The 22,882-nt window shown below is 47.9% G+C and overlaps 1 protein-coding gene across 1 annotated transcript in view; it reads left to right on the top strand.

Annotated features, from left to right (window-relative positions):
- The window catches only part of LOC147610927 (silicon efflux transporter LSI2-like), an 84,719-nt gene extending 63,349 nt beyond the window's left edge, over nt 1-21,370 (top strand). The window contains exon 3 of the mRNA XM_086785587.1: nt 20,936-21,370. Within this exon, the coding sequence (XP_086641713.1) occupies nt 20,936-21,198 (263 nt within the window). The 3' untranslated portion in view covers nt 21,199-21,370. The remainder of the gene's footprint in view (nt 1-20,935) is intronic.
- Nucleotides 21,371-22,882: the final 1,512 nt, after the last annotated feature.

Here is a 22,882-nt window from a genome sequence, read left to right as displayed (position 1 = left end):
GAGACAGAGTGACCCGGAGGTATGCAGCTCTTGCTGGCCTTGAGCGTCAGTGTCATCAGGCACATTTTCAGGAACCCCGCGCGAAGGGGTGGCTCTTTGATACATTAGTGACACCAGCCTTGATGTATGCACCAACGGTTTGGGCACCAAGGCTTGCAGCCTCCACATGCGTACAGCTGGAGAGACCACAGATCTTGATGCTCTCGAGGATGATACGCATCAAACCATCCGTCCCGCACGACATTGTTCGAGCTGAGTTTGCTGCACCACCTATGGCAGTGGAGGCATTGTTCCAGACGATCTCCTTTATATACAAGATGAGGGAGACGCCCACGGAGAGATTATCCCGCCGAGCTTTTGAGGCATCCAGACAGCTGGCGGAGGCTGGACACATTGGATCTTGGTATGCACAGGTGCTATAGTGGTTCTCACATCATGGGATAGACATTGAGCGGTTGCCACCTTTTTAGTATGATCAGTCTGCTCCACGGGGTTACCTCTCTCTCAATGAGAGGAATAGAGTGATGAGACAGGACATATGGCAGCGCTACATACAGGAGACATGGACAGCACCAGAGAGCCCACTACCACCGAAGATGTTGTATTACAGAGACCACTTTATGGGCATCTCAGGGGATGGGTTTATATAGCGACCGCGGTATATGGATGTATACATGCCACACAGCTCTCGCGTTGCTAGTGGACAGCTACGAGTCTCATCACATCAGTTAGAGATAGAGGCTGGGAGAGCGGCACGGGTTCCCAGAGCCGAGCGGATATGCAGATTGTGCCGCGAGGAGGTGGAGACTGAGGATCACTTTGTATGTAGATGTAGAGCCCACCAGGGGGTCAGAGATAGTTATGCAGGATTGTTTGAGGAGCACTCTTCACTACATCAGTTGATGGAGGCCTCGGACCAGCGACAGCATGGCAGACTACTACTAGAGCTTCATAGTTCTCGAGAGAGACTCCTCCAGACACCCGCTCCCACTAGGGGTGGGAGATAGTCCCAGCTCACAGATTTCTTCTAGAGAGCTATGCCAGTGCCAGTTGATGTACCACGTGGGGCGGCCGCACAGAGAGCAGAGGAATTGAGAGCCAGGAGGAGACCTAGACAGACTGGACACAGAGCACCCCGACTCCGTCACCGAGAGATAGCAGCTATCCGGATGAGACACCAGATGGAGACACAGGAGAGGCTAGCTTACTTTCATTCAGACTCAGGGTACATGTTCACGCCATTCACAGCCTCAGCATCGGCGATGTATGATATCTTATATCCCTCTTATGGCACTGGATGGAGTTAGACATAGATCTGCATAGCATGCTTGTACTACCCCTTCAGCGTATAGAGATGCATCTTGCCTTAGTACTCCATCCACATCCCCACCCCCCTTTATATTGTTTGTATATGGGCTCCACCGATCCATGATGATTCATAGTTGTATCCAGACACATGCACACTTTTTCTTTTCTTTCTTTTCCTTTTCTTCCGATGACCGGAAGAACACAGTTGTATTATTTTTTGTCTCATAGGCCGACTTTGGCCTCTCGTAGACGTTAATATATCTTTCTTTCTTTCTTTCTTTCTCTCTCTCTCTCTATCTCTCAACTTTCACTATATATATTATATCTATCTATCACTATATATATATATATATATATATATATATATATATATATATATATATATATATATATATATATATATATAAAACAGACGCCTCTAACATCTCTAAAAAATACAAGTCTTTCGAGGCATGTACCATACCCGCCTTGTACCAAACGCATCTGACGCCTCTAACAACCTTGGGTGCAGCCACCCTCAGGAGTCTCGGCGAGGTTTGGCGGCAAATTCTCTGCATATTCACGATGGACAGGGCCTCGATCCAGATCATTACATGGGGCACTGTCGCTTGGGCCACAGAGGTTGAGGTGGTAAGGGCTTATGAGGAGGATGGTGAAGGGCTAGCCCGTCTCTCACCTCCGCATTTCAGCAATGCCAGTCACCTGGTCCCACCTATAGACTACTGGGTGACCAGGCTCATGCTTGTTGGGTTTTATGCTGTGTATGCACCCAGAGGAGTGCTAGTGATCATCAGTAGATTACTGGGGCACTTTTTACTTTAGTTAGTGGAGGTTTTTTCCCCCAGTTTAGCTTAGTTACACTTATAAACAGTTTATAACAGTTTATAAGTGTTTTGGTCCACCCGGCACATTTTATGGCCGGACATGTGAACACATCTTTTAGGTCACTTTATTATGTGGCTATTGTACTTCTCATTATCAACTGAATACACAACAAGAGTCGTGTTCTCTCTCTGCTTCCCCACGCTTGTGTTTGCAGTACCTCCAAACCCTAACCCTAACAGCTGAAAGCCTTCATTTGGTATTAGAGCCTCCAGGTTGGCCTGCCCTTGCCCTGCCCGTACTGCTTAACACCCAAGCTCATCAACATTAGCTTCGCCTGCAAACAACTGCCCGTACAGGTAAAGCTTTGCCTGCAACAGTCCGTACACTGTATTCTGTCCGTACAGGTTATCGCGTGTTTTGGACTGTACCCGTCAGCTGTACTGCTGCAGGTACAGTCGCCCAGCTCCGTACAGTGTACCTGCTCATTTCGCCATAACCTGCAGCAGTACTGTCCTGCGAAGACAGCTGTACAGGCGACCTGCAGTGTACTTGGTCGCCCTGCTCCGTATAGTGCTCCGTACAGAACACGACCGCAGCCGTACAGTCAACGTACTTGCACAGTACAGCTGACCAGAACCTGCAACGCACTTCTGAAGTCTACAGTCGATTGCATTTCGCCTCCTGATTCCGTACTGCACCTGCTCGCCCTGCTTCCGTACTGCCTCCGTACCTGCTTCAGTACAGTACCTCGACTGTAGCTGCTGTGTACCTGCACAGTACAGTCGACTGTACTTGTTCATTACAAATACTATAAACTGCTCAGTATAGAAGTGGTAAGCATTACAAGTTTTGAATTTTGGGCATTTTTATTTTCTCTGTGAAAATCTTCAGGCAGATACAGGCAGACTTTCTTGCAAAGAAAACTCTACAGGTTTCTTGCAAGGTTTTGGGTGCAGTAACTTTGGGCATTTTTGGGCATTTTTGGCACTGTGTAAGCCATTTTTGTTGCTCTACTCAGTCAGTGGTGCATTGTGTTGCACATTCAGAGGATTGAGAGTGCAGGCATATTTGGGTTAACTGTATTCAGTGGAGTACAGTTGCTTTCAGGGTTCTTGCTATTGGGTTTTTTGATACACAGGTACAACATTGTGCATTGGCATAATGGCAAATCAACAGCAGAGTGATGTATTCACGTATTTGTCTAAGGAAGACAAATTGGACGGCACGAACTACTCCTTGTGGAGTTTTATGCTAAAAAATGTGCTTGTGGCAAAAGGTCTTTGGGATTTTGTTAGTGGTGATGAACCACGTCCAGGGCCATTGGCTCCAAAGACTCCTCCCCAAGGGGGTGCTCGTGGACGAGGACAACAGGTACAGGCTCCAGGTCAGCCATTGCCTGTTCAAAGAACAAATGCTCTGAAGACATGGGATGCCAGAGATGCACAAGCCTTGTCACTCATTGCATTGTCAGTATAGAGGTCTATTATACCTCATATTCGTTCAGCTGGCTCTTCACAGAATGCATGGGTGACTTTGGAGCAGATGTATGCTGCTCGTAATGAGGCTCGGATCTCATTTTTGAAAAGAGAGCTAGAAAATCAGAAAATGAATGAAGGAGATGATATGTCTAGCCACTTGAACAAGCTGCAGGATTTGAGAGAGCAACTCATCAATGTGGATGAGATTATTCCTGAGACACAGCTTGTGTCCACCATCTTGCACTCTTTGCCAAGATCATACTTGGCTTTTCATACCTCTTTGAACCTCAGCATGAGGAATGCTGTTGAACCCCTCAAGTATCAGGAACTTGTTGCTCTCTTGCTACAAGAAGAGCAAATGAGGAAGAATATGAATATGAACACAAGTGCTGAACAAGCATTTACTACAGGTCAAAAGGGGAAAGGCAAATCTTAGCCAAAGAGTTCAAATCAGAATTCAGGTGATGGTGGTTCATCTCAGGATACCAAGAAAAGTGATGGACAGCCCAAGAAGAAGGGCAAATGTCATTACTGTAAGAAGCCAGGTCACTACATCACAGAGTGTAGAAAGAGGATTGCCAAAGAGAAGGCAAAAGAATCTGGGATGTCTGTAAATGATGCCTCTAAAGCTCCTCCAGAGACTTCTTCTTTTGTTGAGGACAGGGACTACTGTTTTTATACATGCAGCTATGATGCCTCTTGGTCTTCACAGGCACTCAGTATGACAGAGCATGCATGTACTTGGTATTTTGATAGTGGTGCTTCAAAGCATATTACATCTCGCAGGGATTTGTTTTGTCATGTAGGCCCTGCCCCTGTTGGCAAAACTGTTCAGTGTGCCAACAATGCTTCATATCCAGTTCGTGGCATTGGGGAGATTCAGCTCACAGCCATTGATGGCTCTATTCTTCGCCTTACAAATGCCTTATATGTACCAGGGATAAAGAAGAATTTGTTGTTCATTTCTTCTTTGGCACATTGTGGTATGCAAGTCCACTTTGATGATGATAAATGCATGGTCAGAGACAAAGCTAATGCTTTGACCTTGATGCTTACTGGTACATTATGTCATGGACTTTATCAGTTGGATGCATTTCAGCCAGTGGATCAGTCTGCTTATAATGCATTCACTCTTACTCCAGCTATGGTTGATGCGGAGTTATGGCATGCTCGCATGGGGCATGTAAATTTTGGTAGTCTTATGCTTATGCAGCGACATAACATGTTTACAGACCTACCTCTTATGGAGAAGCCTCCAGATCACATTTGTGAAGGATGTATTTTGGGAAAAATGCATAGGTTTTTCTTCCCACGTGATCAGGCTCTACGAGCAACTGCAAAGTTGCAGCTTATACACAGTGATCTTTGTGGTCCCATGCAGACGAAGTCATTAGGTGGTTGCTTCTATTTTGCTACATTTATTGATGACTTCTCTCGTATATGCTGGGTCTATCCTTTGACACAGAAATCACAAGTATATGATGCATTTTTGGCCTTTGTAGCACTTGCTGAAACAGAGTCAGGATGCAAGGTTAAGACTCTCCGTTCTGACCGAGGGGGGGAATATATGTCACACATGTTGAATTCCTTTCTTGAGAGTAGAGGTATAAAACATCAGTTTACTACTCCTTATACTCCACAGCAGAATGGTGTTGCAGAAAGGAAGAATCGGTCACTCATGGAGATGGCCAGATGTATGCTAAAGGCAAAGAGGCTACCACATATCTTTTGGGTGGAAGCTGTCATGTGTGCTTGTCATATTTTGAATCGATGTCCCACAAAGGCATTGGTTTCCATTACTCCTTTTGAGGCTTGGCATGGCCGCAAGCCTTCGGTATCACATTTTCGTATTTTTGGGTGTCTTGCATATGCACACATACCCAAAGAGTTGAGGAGGAAGTTGGATGATAAAGCCACAAAATGCATTTTTGTTGGGTATAGCCGTGAGAGCAAGGGCTACCGGTTATATGACCCACTATCCAGGCAGATATTCACTAGTCGGGATGTGATTTTTGATGAAAAATTAGAAATATCCATGGCTAGTTATGATGCAAATCAGGCTGAAAATGATGTGTTTGAAGGTCTACCACCTATGGAGTTTCATTCCACAGTTGGTGATCCAACTCATGAGGGTACAGGACAGCCAGCAAATCATGAAGGTGGTGCAGAAATTCAGCAGCAAATTGAACTAGAAGCTAATCCAAATATGGGGCAGCAGGCACCACAGGTTAGACACATACCTAGATGGTATTTGAGGACATTACAGGACAGCCATCTAGGGGGTCCTCTTGCTGGTCGTATTCGTAGGGAGACACGGACCAATGAGCATGCACACATCATGGATTTGAATATGGTTATGGCAGCTAGTTTATAGGATGATGATGAGCCTGATTCATTTGTGGATGCACGAGATAATGTGCATTGGAACAAAGCCATGCAGGATGAGCTTGATTCTATTAAAAGGAATCAAACATGGGATTTGGTTGATCTGCCCAAAGGCAAGAAAGCAATTGGTACTAAGGGGTCTATAAGTTGAAAAGACATGCAGATGGATCCATTGACACGTACAAAGCCCGTCTAGTTGCAAAGGGCTATGCACAGAAGAAGGGCATTGATTATGAGGAGACATTTGCTCCTACATCCCATATGTCGACACTTAGGTGTGTCATTGCATTGGCTGCACATCGTGGTTGGGTTGTTCACCAGTTGGACATAAAGATTGCTTTCCTACATGGGGACATCGAGGAGGAAGTTTATGTATATCAGCCCACAGGTTTTGCAGAACATGGTCATGAAGGGAAAGTATGCAGGCTGAAAAAGGCCTTGTATGGTTTAAAACAAGCTCCACGAGCTTGGTATGCAAAGATAGATGCTTTCCTACTCACTCAAGGATATGTGAACAGTCCATCAGAAGCCACCTTGTATGTAAAGAAAGAAGAGACAGATTTGCTGGTCATCAGTCTTTATGTAGATGATCTCTTGCTCATGGGATCTAATGATGACAAAATTGCAGCTTTTAAAGAGATACTGCAACAGACATTTGACATGTCTGATTTGGGGCTTGTACACTACTATTTGGGCATACAGTTTGTGCAGGATAACAGAGGCATTGGGTTGTTGCAATCTCGGTATGTTGCTAAACTTCTGGAGAAGTTTAAATTTCAGGATTGCAAGCCTATTAGCACTCCTATGGAGCCAGGGATAAAACTGTCACTACAAGATGACAGTATTTCCTTTGATGCCACTACATATGCTCAGGCTGTTGGGTGCCTTATTTACTTGTGTACTACACGGCGAGATATTCAGTATGCAGTCTCTCAGTTGAGCAGATTCATACACAGCCCGCGGTTGTCACATTGGCAAGCTGTGAAGCGTGTATTCCGGTATTTGGAGGGTACCTTGTCTCTTGGATTGCTTTATCTTGAGGGGGGTGACATGCAGTTATACACTTACAGTGATTCAGATTGGGCTGGTGATTTTGATACCAGACATTCCACTAGTGGAAATTGTTTCTTTCTTGGCTCTTCATGCATTTCTTGGCTAAGCAAGAAACAGACCACAGTTGCCACTTCATCTTGTGAGGCAAAGTATAGAGCAGCCTACACTACTACTGTTGAGTGTGTTTGGCTGCGTCGTCTCATGACTGATATGGATATTTCAGTGGAGGAGCCTACACCTATCTATACTGATAGTCAGAGTGCCATTGCTGTTGCCAGGAATCCTGTGTTTCATGCTCGCACGAAACACATTGAGATTCACTATCATTTTGTTCGGGAGAGACTCCAGGCAGGTGATATCAGTCTGATCTACTGTCCTACAGATCAAAATGTGGCAGGCATCTTCACCAAGGCATTACCACGTCCGAAATTCCAAGCATTCCGCACTGCTTTGAATTTGTTTCCTTTTGGTGGATGATGTATAGTGATCACATATCACTCCAGGGGGGTTTGTTGGGTTTTATGCTGTGTATGCACCCAGAGGAGTGCTAGTGATCATCAGTAGATTACTGGGGCACTTTTTACTTCAGTTAGTGGAGGTTTTTTCCCCCAGTTTAGCTTAGTTACACTTATAAACAGTTTATAACAGTTTATAAGTGTTTTGGTCCACCCGGCACATTTTATGGCCGGACATGTGAACACATCTTTTAGGTCACTTTATTATGTGGCTATTGTACTTCACATTATCAATTGAATACACAACAAGAGTCGTGTTCTCTCTCTGCTTCCCCACGCTTGTGTTTGCAGTACCTCCAAACCCTAACCCTAACAGCTGAAAGCCTTCAATGCCATGGATGGGAGATTTGCAGTAGCATTGTAGCCTGGCACATATGGTGAGCTAGATGTAGCGAAGCCATCGAGGGTACCCACACTTTGCCCGCAAAGTGTATCAGAAGCATTTGGCTTGACATCATATATGCCCTCCGCGGTCAGTGGGGGAAGTTGCAGGGTGGTTCTAACCGCATGCGGAAGTGGCGGGAAGCTTTCTTGAGGCTCTAGCGGCATGCTCCTTTTCTCATTGATAGAGGTGGTGACCTCACTTGGCATTACAGACCACCTGTGTGGTTGTTCCCCGCCCCCCCTCCCCCCCCCTCTCCTCTCCCCTTGTATGAGATAGCCTTCTCCTCATGGGGCGGCCAACCGGAGGAGAAGTGTCTCTTTCCCCTCTTTTGATTACTTGATCCCCGCCTTGTACATGAGGCGAGTTTGCATCTAGCCCTTCGTGGTTGTATTTAGCTCTTCGTGGCGGTTTTTTTAGCAACTAATAGAAGTATCTTTTTCCCGGGAAAAATAAAAGAAACCTGTTTCATTGCTCGATCTTCCTCAAGAGTTCGTCAGACATACTTTCCTTTTTTTTTTTTCCCGAGAAAAGATCCTTTCATTAGTTATATAAAAACGCCTGTAGGGCTACAAAAGATCCTCTCCTACTCACAAGAAAAACAGAGCAGAGAACAAAGCAAGGCAGCCAGGGAGACTCTCCCTAGGTGCTGAAAAGTACAAGTATCAGTACAAAGAACTGAGGGGCTATATCATACAATAGGAGGGGGGAAAAGCCAAACAGGTGGCCTGTAGTGCCAACGGGGGGACCCCGCGTGTAGGGTATAGAAGGGGCCGCTGCGCCAGGTGGTGTGAAAGGCCTGGCGCCGCAAGATCGCCTCATCCGAGTCGCCTTGGATGCGGTCATATTGTCCTCGTAGGGTGTGGACCAACTCCTGCCAAATCCCCCGAACAGTCTCTGCTGGTGGCTCCAGTCTCCCCTCAAAGGCCCTGAAACACCGGGCCCTCCAGGTGAACCAGATGGTGAGGCTGCTGAGGAGCTCCCATCGTAGATCCCTCTCCTGTGTCGAGCTGGCGGGGACGAGAAATCCGGTGAAGGAACAAGGCGAGGCTGGCCCCTAATGAATCTGATGGCCTGGCTGTCCTACTCCATCTCATAGCCCATAGCAGGCCCTGACGAAGTCGACCAAGTAGCGGCACCCCACGTACACATACTCTCTGGAGAGAGGGGGGCCAGAATACGCAGCATCCGTAGCCAAATCTGCTGCGCCTGAGGGCAGTCCCATAGGCAATGTCTCTGTGTCTCCATAGGGTGGCCGCACCAGCGTAGGAAAAGCAAAGACATGAGGCTTTTGCACCTAGTTGCTTGTAGATCAAAGAAGGCCGCCGGAAGACCGCTGTAGACAAGCCAGGTAACTGCTGAGCCCCTGTGGGCGACCAGCCACTGGAAAGTCGAGATCCTGCGGGCCTGTCGACTAGCCCAGAGCCGGGCCCAAAAATCCTCCAGGAACTCCTGTGAGAGTCCCTGTAGCCGCCAGTGCCCCGCTGCAGCTGGAGAGACCATCCTCCTCGCTGTCAAAATATGCCGCCCCAACCGAACAGTATACTCGAAAAAGGTGATCTCTGTGGCCTCAAGGGATGCATAAGGATCATGCCACTCGTACTCACCAGGGTCCCATTGGAGCCGGGCCAAGGGGCGCGCTGCATATGCCCATATGCGCCAATTCGGGAGCACATCTGCAGGGTCTGGGTCAATATGCCACTTCCGAGAAGCGGCGGCCACTACCCGTATCCTCTGAAAGGTGCACTCTGCAACCAAAGGCGACTCCACCTCCACTCTCTGTATAGTCTGCCCTCATCCTAAATCTCATAGTAGAGGCATCTGCCATCCTCAGTGCAAGCTCTAACAACAATCAGGATCTCCAACTGTGTAAAGGCTCCCATCCACCGTGGGGCCACTAGCTCGAGAGGCATGAACCACTCCTCTGTGAGTGCCTCCTGAATGTCATCCCTCATAATCAACCCCCCTCTGAAGTGACTCAGCCTCTCCACTTGGATCTCCTCTGGGAGACTGCAGAAGGCCTGCTAGTCTCCAAAACTACGTGCTGGGCCTGCCGCCAAAGGTCCCCAGGCTAGACGAGGCCAAGAACCCAGCATATGACCCTGCTCTGTGCGAACCGCTGGGCTCCAGATGAGCGGCTGTCTGGCCCGCTCCTCAACACAAGAAGGAGGTCTCTGAGAGAGCCCCGGTCTCAGCAGCTCCCAAGCTCTAAGGATGCTCAAGGCAAATCTGTCCTGCCATCCTCTACTGAGGCCTGCCCTCCTCATCTCTATGAAGATCCATCGAATCTCTGGTGCCCAAGTGCCCCCTGTTGGGGGAGCCGGAGCCTGCAGCCGCTGCAAAAGAAGCTCTTTCCAAGGCTCAGCGCCTGGAAGCAGCCCCCGAACAATAAGCTTCCCCAATAAGGCTCTACTCTGATCGACTGGATCTATAATGCCCAAGCCTCCCTGGGCCAACGGAAGTGTAATAACTGCCCAAGCAACCTTTGCCCGGGCTGGCTGACCGTCCCGCCCAGACCAAAGAAAGTTCCTGATCAGCCTCTGTACCTGGCTGATGCAAGAGCTCGAGAAGATCCAGCAAGACGTAATGTACCACATGGTCGCTAAAAGCACCTGATTTGCCACCACCACCCTCCTAGCCAAGGATAGCCGAGCTGTACTCCAATACAAAAGCTTCTTCCGAATGCTCAGAAGAAGCGGGGCAATCTGCTGCTCACGTGACAAATCTAGTCCAATCTGGCATCCCAAATATCGCACTGCTGTGCCAGGAGGAATCCATCTAAAACCGGGGTTTGGGCTCCATGCTGGAGTGGGAGCGCTACTGATCCAAAAGGCCACTGTCTTGCGCCAATTGATCAATGCTCCTGAAGCTGCACTAAAAACCTGGAGCGACTGCTTTGCCCGAAGAAGATTGGCCTCCTGGCCATGCAAAAATAAGCACGTGTCGTCAGCAAACTTAGCATCGAGCAGGTCCTTCCCCCGGGCTGGGAGCTGAAGTCCTCTCAAACCAACCTCCTCTGCCGTCAAATACATGCTCATAGCCTCAACAAAGAAGAGAAAAAGAAACGGGGCGAGAGGACACCCCTGACGGATTGATCTGGTCAGCTCAAAACTCGGCCCCCGTCCTCCTGCAATCAACACCTGGCTCCGAGCTGTGGAATACAGAGCCGCCACTCCTCTAATCCAACCTGGCTCAAAGCCCAGGCGAAGCATAGTGCCCTCTAAGAAACCCCAATCGACTCTATCGTAGGATACTAGGCTCCTTGACGAATCCTGTCTGGGTAGCATGAATCAACTCCCCCAAGAAGGGCTGGATCCTCAAACTCAAGGCCTTTGCTAAGACCTTGTAGACAGTATTGAGGATCCTAATAGGTCTCCAATGCCGAATATCATCTGATACTTTCTCCCCCTTGGGGATAAGAAAGATCAAGCCCTCTGAAAAGCTCTGTGGCATCACCCCAGTGTCCAAAACATACTGAAAGCCCCTACGGAGGCCTGGCCCCAAAAGGTCCCAATAGCGCATAAAAAAGGCAGGCGTCAATCCGTCCTCCCCTGGGCAACTATGGCGCGGAAGGACCCTCAAGGCCTCAGCAAGCTCAACCTCTGAAAGAGGCTCACCCAGAACTGTACGCATATGATCTGTGACCCTCCTCTGCACATGGGCCCACACAGTCTGTCTGCAAGCATCGCGAGCCTTAGTGGCTGGCTCCGCTGAAAGCAAGTCTCTATAGAACCTAGTGACAATGGCTCTAATCTCCCCGGGCTCAGTAGCTACCGATCCGTCCGGCCTCCCAAGCTGACGGACTCCTGCTCGAGCATGGTTGGGTCCAGTAATCTCAAAAAACTCCCCAGTCACTCTATCACCAAGCTGCGTCCACTGAGAGGCCTGGCGACGATAGTAAAACTCATGTCTCTGCTCCTCTGCCTCTCTAACCTCCTGGCGTGCCTTGCTCAGCTGGGACGCCACCCACTCACATGCAGGCTGCTGCTCCCGAAGGCGCTGAAGCGAAGCAAGGCTGCGTCTCAGCCGATGCTCCTGCTCGCGAGTCTCTCCCAGCCGTGTCAAAGCTGCAGCGTGCAGAAAAGAGCTAAGCTCGATGAGTCCCTGGGCACACTGGCCTGCTGCATCCTGGTCAGAGCACTGACTATCATGCCAGATCCTCTCAATGTCCTCAGCGAGACTAGGATCTATAAGTAACCTCTCTGGGATCCTCAACTGTAAGTTGGTCTCCCGTGTCCTCTCCTCAAGTGTCAAAATAACTGGCGCATGGTCTGAAAGCGATCAATCCATGATAGATTAGTCCCTCCCTACCGGCGATCCGACCGAGAGAAACTAAGACTGTCCTGAGAGCGGCCATGCATCAGTGATCCTCAGTGACATGCAAAATCGCTCCCAAGCTGCAAGCTCCGTGCCGTGCACCGTAACATGTCTGCCTCCCACCCTATCGTCCGGGTCCTCAAGCATGTTGAAGTCTCCCCCGACACACCAATGTGCGGCCTCTGGCAATGCATCCGTAACCTGGGTCCAGAACTCTGCTCTGGCACAAGCATGGTTGGGCGCATAGACGTTGAGCACGCCCAAGAGCTCATCATGCATCCTCAGAATGACATACTGTGCTCTACGAGGCACAATGAACCCTCGATCCACAATGGCCTGCCGCCATACATCTGCAATGACCATGCATACTCCTCCCTGTCCACCCAAAGGGCCAAACCCTGCAGACCAAAAGGTGTCCCATCTACCAGGCATCACCGAACCATATCTCCGGATCCTGCTCTCACCCAAGTGGTGCTCCTGCATCATCAAAATATCAATACTGCCACCAACCAGGCATCTCTGAAGCTCCTGCCTCAAGCAACCACGATAGCGTATATAATGTGCTCCGCCAAGGCCCTGTACATTCCATGAGATGATCCTCATGGATGACCTGCTGAGGTGGATGCTGTCTCAGCCGTACGGCAGGCCTTCACAAGCGGCTTGGATGGAGAATAGTCCCCATCCGAGCGGCTACGAATCTGCCCACCTGGTGTGCTGCAAGAATGACGAGTGGCTGTGTCCCATGACGACTGCCCTCGTGTATGCATACATATCCAGGGTCGCGTGCTATGTCTGCCACTATGCGAACGACCAAATGCCGAATCCCTGAGGCATCAACACTCCCGGGATCCAAGAAAAAATGAGCCAACTCCCATAGTCAGCCTATCACATCTGTCACCTCCAGATCGCTCACATGGTGAGAAAACTCAACTGCTTGAGTCTTCAAAGTGCTAAGAGCGAGCCAGAGTCCACTCTCGGTCGCATGGGCCACAGAGAGGGAACGAGAAGGCCACCGCTGAATCACGTGCCTCCTCCCCGCGGGCCGGAGGTATCACTACATGAACTCTGATGGGTGCTGGCTCATGGGGGCCCTCTGCTCCAAAAAGCTGTGTGAAGGAGTAATCAAAAGCCTCCGAGCGCTATCTAGTGCCGAGGCGACTCAGCCGACTGCGGATAGATGATATCCATGAAGCCCGAATCGGCATGGTAAGTCTCCTCTGCGGTGCTCGAGTAAGGTCGGTGCTCAGAGCCCTCCGGCTTGCAGGTGAACTCGGAGGCTGCCTGCCGAGCCGCATCTGTGGGCGGGCCATCAGGGGCCTGCTGCTGCGGTGAAGGTCAGGGTCTCCTGCGAGGGTAGCAGGCCTTGGCTAGATGGCCGACCTGCCTGCAAATAAAGCACTGGTTCGGGAGCCCCGAGAACTCCACTCTCTGATCAATCCATCCCCCCCCTATCCTAGGTAGCTGAATGACCTTCGGAAGGGAGGAGATGTCAGGAACCAAAACTCTGACCGAAGGTAGCCCAGCTGCTCTGGCCACCACTGAAGTTGCTGTGGGGCCAGTCTCTAGCCCCGAACCCACCAATGCTCCTAGCCTAGAAAGGAGCGGAAGGTACTCACGGCGGAGTCCAAGGAAGCAAACTGTAACATGGAAAAGGCGCTCTCCCTGCTCGGCCGCTGCTGGGTCAAAGCCATGCTGCCAAGGTCTGAAGAATGCCCGAGCACCCCTGATGTCAAGGGGACTCATGGTTAGGACCTTGGCCACGCTCTGGGCTGTCTCGAACTCGATCTGGTAGTGTCCACGGCCCAATAGCTGAACGTCCAGGATCTTGCCCACATCTGCAAGAAGGTGGGCCTGAAGAAGATCCCGGATCTCCCCTCTGCTGGGGCGAGTGCTGACTATACGGGAGATGGTGGAATGTGCCTGGAGGCGTTCCACCTCTGCGCGACGAGGCTCGCTTCCTCTTCTGGCGAAAGAGAAAGCCTGATGGGGGTATCCTCAGGGGCGGGCGAGGGGGCTGCGGGAGAGTCCCTCTGAGGTGGGGCGGGAGGAGCCTCCATCAGAGTCTGAAGCTATGTCGAAGGCGGAGCGAATGCGGAGAGTCCTGCAAGAACCGAGCTGCACACCCCAGGGGACGAAAAAATCAGAAAAAAGGGGGGGGGGGGGGGTAAAGGCGGCGAAGACAAAAAGCCCCTAGGGGGGAGGCAGAAGCAGCGCGAAAAAGGGGGTTGGGGGGGGGGAGGGCGATGGCGGCGAAAGGGGGGGCGGGGCACTGAAGAAGGACGGGAGGGCGTGAAGGAGAGGAGCAGGAGCAGGGGACAGCGGGCGCTACAGCGCTGGGGGCGCGCAGGACAGCCAGGCGGGGGAGGGGGGCAAACGCGGGGGGGGGGGGGGGGGGGGGGGGGGGGGGGGGGGGGGGGGGGCGGGAATGGGGGGAGGGCGAGCAGTCAGCGCGAGCAGGGGGGGGAGCGTGAGCTTCAGCGAGTATCCAGTCAGACATACTTTCCACTTGACACTTGAGCTCCATAGTCCATTTCTTTGTCCATGAAACCATCTCAAGTGCCTAGACCATGTTACGAACACTTGGTTGTCTATACTGGATAATCCCCCACTCCCAAAGCTTGTACATTCTTGATCTTTTGGGCATCCAGAGCCCTAGGAGCTGTCCTTAATCAAGAGGGAGATGTTGTGGCTTATGAGAGCCGTAGATTGCATGATGCATAGCTCTCTCTTGGCATCTATGAGAAAGAGCTCTTGGTTAAAATTCATGCATTCACCATGTGGAAACATTACCTTCTTGGGGCTGATTTCACGATGAAGACAGATCACCAGAGTTTGAGGTATTTTCATACTCAAACTAAATTGTCGGCGGAGAAGTATATGAGGATGGCTAATTTCCTCTCTATGTTTCATTTTCAGATCTTGCACACCCCAGGAAAGAAGAATGTAGGGCAGATGCATTGTCATGCAAGCCGTATGTAGCCGCTATCTCGGTTGCCTCTCATGAAGACTTGTCTACCATGCGTGATTTGTATTCTACGAATGCTGATTTTGTCACTATTTGGGCTGATTTGATGGCTGGTCAAGCACATTCCTCATATGTAATCAAAGAGAGGTATCTTATGAAAGATAATTACCTATGTGTGGTGTTTGACATGAGGCAAAAGGTTTCGGATGAGTGCCATGCTTCTCCATATGCTGGTCATAGAGGCATAATGCCTACTATGCACATGATTGAGCAGTATTTCTTTTGGCCAGCTATGCGGAAGGACATAGAGGTACGTACAATCAAAAGGTGAAATTTGATAAGCAAAAGGCACCAGGTTTGCTTCAGCCATTTCCTATTCCCACACAGTCATGGGAAAGTATTACAATGGATTTCATTATGGACTTGCCACGAACCCAATAGGGTAATGATGCTATTTGGACAATTGTGGACAGGTTTAGCAAGTAAGCTCACTTCTTGCTAGTCAAGACGACCATCAAAGTTGAGAGCATATGGTTAAAATATATCTTGCACAAGTGTTCAAGCATCATGGAATGTTGAAGTCCATTGTAGGGAATAAAGATCCCAGGACTACAAGTCTCTTTTGGTGGGCCTTATTTGATAATGTGGGCACCAAATTGGACTTCTCATCAGCCTATCATCCCCAAATAGATGGGAAAAGTGAGGCTGCAAATTCAGCCTTGTTGGATCTCTTGAAATGTTATGTGGCAGATCAAAAGTCTTCTTGGGAGAAGTACTTATTGCTTGTGGAATTTGCGTACAACAACACGGTGCATGCATCTATGGGAAAGGGCCTGTTTGAGATTGTTTATGGTTAAGGTGGTTTTGCCAACCCATGCTTCGTACAAAGGATGAGATATTTGTAGCTGATGAGTATGTAAGAGACTTGGATATTGCCTTTGCTCAAGTGCGGACAGCCATTGCAAGGTCACAAGACAAACATAAAAGGCTATCAATAAGCATAGAAGGCAATTTAATGTCAAAGAGAATGATTGGGTATTGCTGAAATTTGAGAAAGAAAGACTTTCAAAAAGGCCTGGCAAAGAGGGTGCATACCCTAAGCTTGCAACCAGGTACTATGGGCCTTTTTGAGCGATCGAGAAGATCAATGAATTGGCTTTCCGCTTGGCATTGCCTAGTCATTGGCACCTACACAATGTTTTTCTTGTGAGTCTCATTCGCAAGTATGTAGGGCCGGAGCCCAATGAACCGGTCATTGAGGATTCACCAAAAGTGGATTAGCTTGAGGAGATTTTGCAACTAGAATAAATGTGTATCACAAGGAATGCAAGCTTGCTGCAGGAAAAGTTGTAAGGCGTTACCTTGTGAAGTTCAAGAACTACCCATTGATGCTAAATGGGTAGATGAAGAATTCTTTAGAGATTGCCCGCACTTGCTTCAGACGTATTTGGATGCTTTTTAGTTACGGACAACTGTTTAGAAGCCGGGAGGGATGCCACCATTTGGCCACCCAACCTTTCTCATTATGTATATACATTGGACTGGCATCCATGGCAGTCGCATATGCTTGGGATTGATGTCACTCATGTAATATTGTGGACTTGGCTTTCCGCTGGGACTTGTGCCCATGTGTACATGCGCGGAAATGTCTAGAGGATTGGTGTTCCATTGGGTGTAGTACCTCATGTACTTGCCTAGAACATGTCTATTTTGGTAGTCTCATTAAAGATTCTATCCAATGCTGCATTGCATAGAATCTTTATGTGCTTGCTTGCAAATTGAATTTGTATGCTGTTTTCATGCCTGCTTGACCAATGTGTATTTTCATGCTTGCTTGACCAATGTGTAGTTCAGAATCGTTTGTGTGAAACTGTCTTTTGACATGGTTAGAAATCTCGCCTTAGAAACTAGCATTAATTTATAAGTGTGTGTGTACACACTTCATTAAGTTTTGGGCGACCAAAACTCACTTATAAATTATGACCAACCCTGTGTTTGTACACACCAATGTCCCGAGGTGGACAAAGCTCAATACCCACTGCCTAGATCTTATCCCCTTTATTCAAAGAGAGCAACTAGCCATGTGTCCATCTCGGCTTGCACCACAAGTCACTTGTCCTCTCTGCCTAACACCCATCTCATCATCTCTCTCTTTTCTCTCTCTCCAGAAGTAGCCTCCCTTCATGAGGCCTTCTGGCTGTATTTTCTGCTTTTTCTCCTTCCGAACTCTATATCCAAGTTTGCTAGTGTATTTTCCAAGCTTCCAAGAGTGTTTCTAGGTGGTTTTCACTCTCCTACACACTCCTAATGATTGAAATTCAGCAAAACAGCTCTTATATTTTTTGTAATTTTTGGTATTTTGGCTGAAAACCCCAATTTCAGCCTTCTTTCCTTAAGTTGAACCATAGGGGAAGCTTTCCTAAGGCTCCCTTCATCGTCTTGAAGACTTTTGTCGTGAAGGATCGTGACAGATTGAAGGTTTCAACACTCTAGATGCTTCCATCGCGAAGACTTCCTCTGTCATTGACTCTACTTGCAATTGGTAAGCTTTAATGCTCAATTATGGAAGCAAGTAGTTGGAGGGAGGAGTAGGACTCCATGTTCACATACCATGTGTAGTGTTCTTTTGTCCTACGTGCTCTCTTGTAGATTGTTTCAACTGTGTTGGTGGAACAATAGAGAGAAGATAGTAGGAAATATGGGCACTTGAGAGGGTAGTGTGAGTTGCAAATCTTCACTGACAACCATATACATTCGTATGGAAATTTGGTCAGAAGTGCCCATGACACTGTATTCATATGCATTGGTATGGAAATTTGGTTAGATATGCCCATGACACTAGGCACTTTATTCTCCCATACTCTATTGTAGGGAGGGGCCGGCCGTTCCAGCTCATTGTGTGTCTCTTGTCAATTCAGCAAATTACATGTTGTATTGAGCTTGTTGTCTATTAAATCTTGGTGTATTTAAGTGTATTGATTAGCGTGTGTTCAACCAAGCATCCCACACTGACCAGTGGAATTATAGTTGCAAACTGGTGATGAGATGCCTTGTCTTTTGCTTGTTACTGTGGCTCTGCAATGAGCGACCCTCAACTCGCCCTTTTATTTGCATCCCGAGGGCTGGTCAGCTGGCTGGTGGCCAGTTGACAATGCATGAAGTGGTGTTTTTTTCACCTGTCCTTGCCAATACTACCATGTGTGCTGCTCTCCATGTTGATACCTTTACCTTTGAGTTGGGCCTTGCATTCCTCGTCCTTCTGTTTGTATTGGACTTGTTCCTGTTTGTACAGGGGGAGAAGGATTTCGTGTTTCCAATTGGGTGTTCTTCCTCTTCCCGTTGTTCCGGGCTTGGTGTTCCTCGCTTTCCCAATGGTACTGCTCCTCCAGGCTGGCACAATCTTGCTTGAACTTCTACCATCTGGAACCCATGAGGAGCACACACTGACTTTGCCCATTTCACCTAGACCTGACTCCTGCAGACCATCTACATGCAAGAACTTACACTATGTGCAAGACCTAACCCTAACACAAACCCTAAGGATGACCTAGCTGTCTGCAAACCATAAGGCACAGGAGCTTCCCCCCTCTAGCAGCCCCCATCACTGCACCATCCCTCCCCCCACCCCCCCTACACGTTTGAGATTCCGCTCCTTCCCTAGTGTGCAAACCCCTTGCCCTCCCCCCTGCCAGCGCATGTGATTCCGCTCCTTCCCTAGAGTGCACAACCCCTGCCCTCCCACCTGCCAGTGCATGTGCTTCCCGCCATGCTATTCTGTTCCCTGTTATCACCTGCGCAGCCCCTCCCTTCCTTCTGTAGTGTCCCCATTGCCTTTTTTCTTTCTTTCTTTTCCTACTGGCCTTAGGCCCAAGATCCACTCGTAGTTACCATTCTTCACTGCCCGTAGGTGCTTTTTATCCACCTGTAGGCAATGCCACTGAGGAAGCACCATGTGGGGTTTTGAACCCAGGACCTCTTGGTCCTTGACACACATCTCTACCACTTGAGCTATCACCTCATTGGTGCCTCACCATTGCCCTTTGCTCCCACTGCTGCTCACTTTCTCCCCCCGTCCCCCACTAAGTTGGTTCACTTGATTGACATCCTACCAGAAGTCCTTTGCTGAGCACAAGCAGCACTTGGAATCTGATCTGGAAGATTAGTGTGCTCTCCCACCTTAAGAAGGAAAACGTCTTCTTGCTAAACGTATCGTTTTTGCATCACATCGCCTCAGTTAAAGATCTGGATGTGGACTAAAACAAAGGTGGTAAAATTTTTTTTGTGGCCGGTTCATACCTGCACTAATTGCCCAGTTTCTTGGGGTGACCATGGTCTATAACAGATTTGTGGAGTACAAATGCACGAGATGAACACTTGCATGGATGCCACTAAGGAGGACATGGTGTTTTGCCGATGAAGGTGAAGCAAGCTTGCTTTGAGAAGCTGACGGTGTTGATGTTGTCCACATCTGTGTTGCATCATCCAGAACTTGAGAATCCCTTCAGAGTGTTTTGTAACAGAAGTCGGGTTTGGTGTTGTGTTGCCACAGCATTCATCCAGTGGCAGGAAACATTGAGGAGTGTGTAGCCAGTCTGAGAGGAGTTGCAGAGAGCCTTGGTCTTGATTAACGATTATCATCTTACAACATGTCGTAGAGCTAGAGATGAGTACTACTTGGATGCAATCACACTTTCTGGTCCCGTACATTCAGCCTTCAGCCCCTTGGACAGCTAAGGGGTAGTCTGCTTTACGTAAGCTGCCACCTGCTTGCCGGCTGTTCAATTCCAGGGTACTGGTCCCTAGATACATGCAGTGGAGTCTTCTCTAGGATGGTGGCATGAGCATTGATTTCTTAGACTGTTACATGCCTGCCTTAGTGAAGGACAGTATTACTTTCAGATACATGTGCCTACCACAGGCTCCCTTGAGCTGATGCCCAGTGTATGGGAGGCAATTTTAATGTGTTAGGAGTCGCCTCATGACATAGGTTGATCGCATGGAGACCGTTCTTTCAATCGGTGAGAGCGGGCCTTGATAAGAGCGTCTACTATTCAGGCCCTAAGGGTCAGAACACATGGCACCTCCCTACATTTTTCCGAGCCCCTTAGGGCCTCACTTTCTAGCGTTCAGACCCCCATAACTGATGTCACATGCATGCCTTAACTTGGATGCACATGGAATACCTCTCTGTTGCAGCCGCCTAAAAGGCAGGGTTTGGGGTTGAGTATGGCCAGCTTGGGCAGCATTTTGGCCTCCCATGGATCACCTTGTGTGGACAGATATTATGAGGTTGTGGGTTGTTCAACTGGCCAACTAACCATCAGCCAGCCGACGGCCCTCAGGATGCAAATAAAAGGGCAGCTCGAGGGTAGCTCAAGGGCCCTCAAGGATGGATCACGTTTTGCAGAGCCAGAGTCAGAAGCAAGCAGACAAGGCATCTCATCAGGAGCTGGCAGCTTCCATGAGCGTTTACCTCTTGCTCAAGTAGAGACACCAAATCAGAAATTAGGTTATGCATTGTATCAGTTTGCACAGTTATGCATCTGAGTAGAGATCTATGTACCCATTGTATATGTTCATATTTTGCAATTCAGGTCTATCAGCTTGAAGTTGCAGTTTATTTTGATTAGCATTTTCTTTCTGTTAATCAACAGTAGCTTCTGCAATCATGTTACGTTGGTATCTGACTCTCAATCTCTTGCTGCAGTGTTATTGTTGGGATCACTAGTTTCGCAGTCTGCGGCCAGCGACGGTGCAAGTGTGACAAGAGCATGGCTAATCCTAGCGTGGGCAAGCACCATTGCCGGAAATCTAACGTTAGTTGGATCTGCAGCAAATCTCATTGTTAGCGAGCAAGCTACGAAGGCTCAGCTCCTTGGCTATGACCTCACGTTCTTCTCACATTTCGTCTTTGGTTTTCCATCAGCTTTGATCGTCGCCGCCGTTGGCCTTCCTCTCATCAGGGGGTGAAGCTGGCACCGTCCTTGTATGCAAAAGTATCTCAAGTAATAATAATAATTATTTATACGAATGCCATTACCATTAGAAAAAATAATTTAGAATGTAACTTGCATACTGACTTAAGTTTTAATGATTGATATCCATGGAATTGGCCTTGGCCATCCCTTGGCGTTGCTATAAAGTATCTTTCTCATGTGGCAATTAAGGGCATTATGAGGAGTAAAAATAAAGAAGAAAAAAAGTAGTGGATTATCTCTCCCAAAAATAAAAACTTTCTGAAACATTTGGAAGATTTCCTTTAAAAAATAGGGAATTATTCACTTTACCACGAGAAAAACATTACCTATGCTTAATGCAATCTAAAACAAAAAAAAAAATTTACCATCCAAAAATTAAAATTTACCATCAGTTCAAGTAAGCAAAGCAAAAATCTCAAATGAAAATATTTATGACAAAAGTTCGAGATGAAAATATAGATCATAAATATACAACTTTGAAACCACTACCGTTGTTTACAAGATTAGACATCACAAAAATATGGTGTTGAGAACTTTGACATTTCAAGCTCGAAAACACGATTAAAATATTCTTGGAAATCAAAGTTGTTACAAGAAGAAGGGAGCAATCAAGCCTCAAGAATCTTCTTGACTTTGAGTATAATCAGTTTCTATCTCATCCCCATTTCCATTTGATGAAACATGTTTCACTAAAAGCTTCTCTTTGAAGATCTAAATTATAAAGTATATATGTCCTAACTCTATAGGTTCAAAATCATACACTAGAATATTGATGTTGTGAGGAGAATCTTAAGCCCACTCCAAATCTGATGTATAGACTAATGCAATGTATGTATGATGGCATGTGGTGAATCCAAGTTGTCAAGAGATGTGTGGCAACCAAGGGTAAAAGCGTAGGTGCGTGAATGAGAATAGAAAGCACATGGAAGATCCAAGGAAGACGGGAGGCACATCATTCTGGAAGGAAACGAGGCGGCAACGGGGTTCAAGAGGAAAAAGAAGAGTTTTTTTGGATATAGGCGAAAGTGGCAATTGAGAGTGACCACTAGGAAGCAGAGTAGAGCTAAGACTGCAGTTGAATGTGTCTCTTGCAGGTCTATGTGCTTGATTGCTGTTTGTAGGCTAAAGTCCCTGCATATTTTCAAGTTAGCAAAGGAGAAGACACCGTAAAATGGGAGGATTTGATTGGATTAGAGCAGAGGGAGGTAGAAGATCAGAGAATTAGCTAAGAGGTACAGAACCTCTATTAGGAGATACTTAGCCCAGTCCAAATCTTGCTTGACTATTGCTGTTGAGTGTCAGCTAGATGTTGACTTCTATGAAGTTTGAAGAAGATAATGGAGAGTTGTCACCAAGAACTATCAGTGAAGGACCCTCATGGTTTTTTGTGTTTTCTTCTTTTTTCTTATAGGCCCAAGTCTCAGGGCTGTTGAGACAATGAAGTGATTTTGTTTATTTGAAGCAGAGAGAGAGAGAGAGAGATTAGGTCTTGTTTGTTGTCTTGATTTTGTTGTGATGAAGATGTTGTTTTGTTTGAGTTCTTGAAGTTAGAGAATCTCTGTGTGTCAGCTAGATGACTGGTGAAGTGATTTTTGGGTCCGTTCTTACCCAGTCAAAAGCAGTTGAGAAAGTACAGAGTCAGTTCTTTGTCAGCCTGAGTGTTAGATATGATCAGC

This window comes from Cibotium barometz, chromosome 48, assembly GCF_041138505.1.
Source record: "Cibotium barometz isolate CiBa-2024 chromosome 48, ASM4113850v1, whole genome shotgun sequence".
Lineage (NCBI taxonomy): Eukaryota > Viridiplantae > Streptophyta > Polypodiopsida > Cyatheales > Cibotiaceae > Cibotium > Cibotium barometz.
This window is presented reverse-complemented; position numbering and strand designations above follow the sequence as displayed.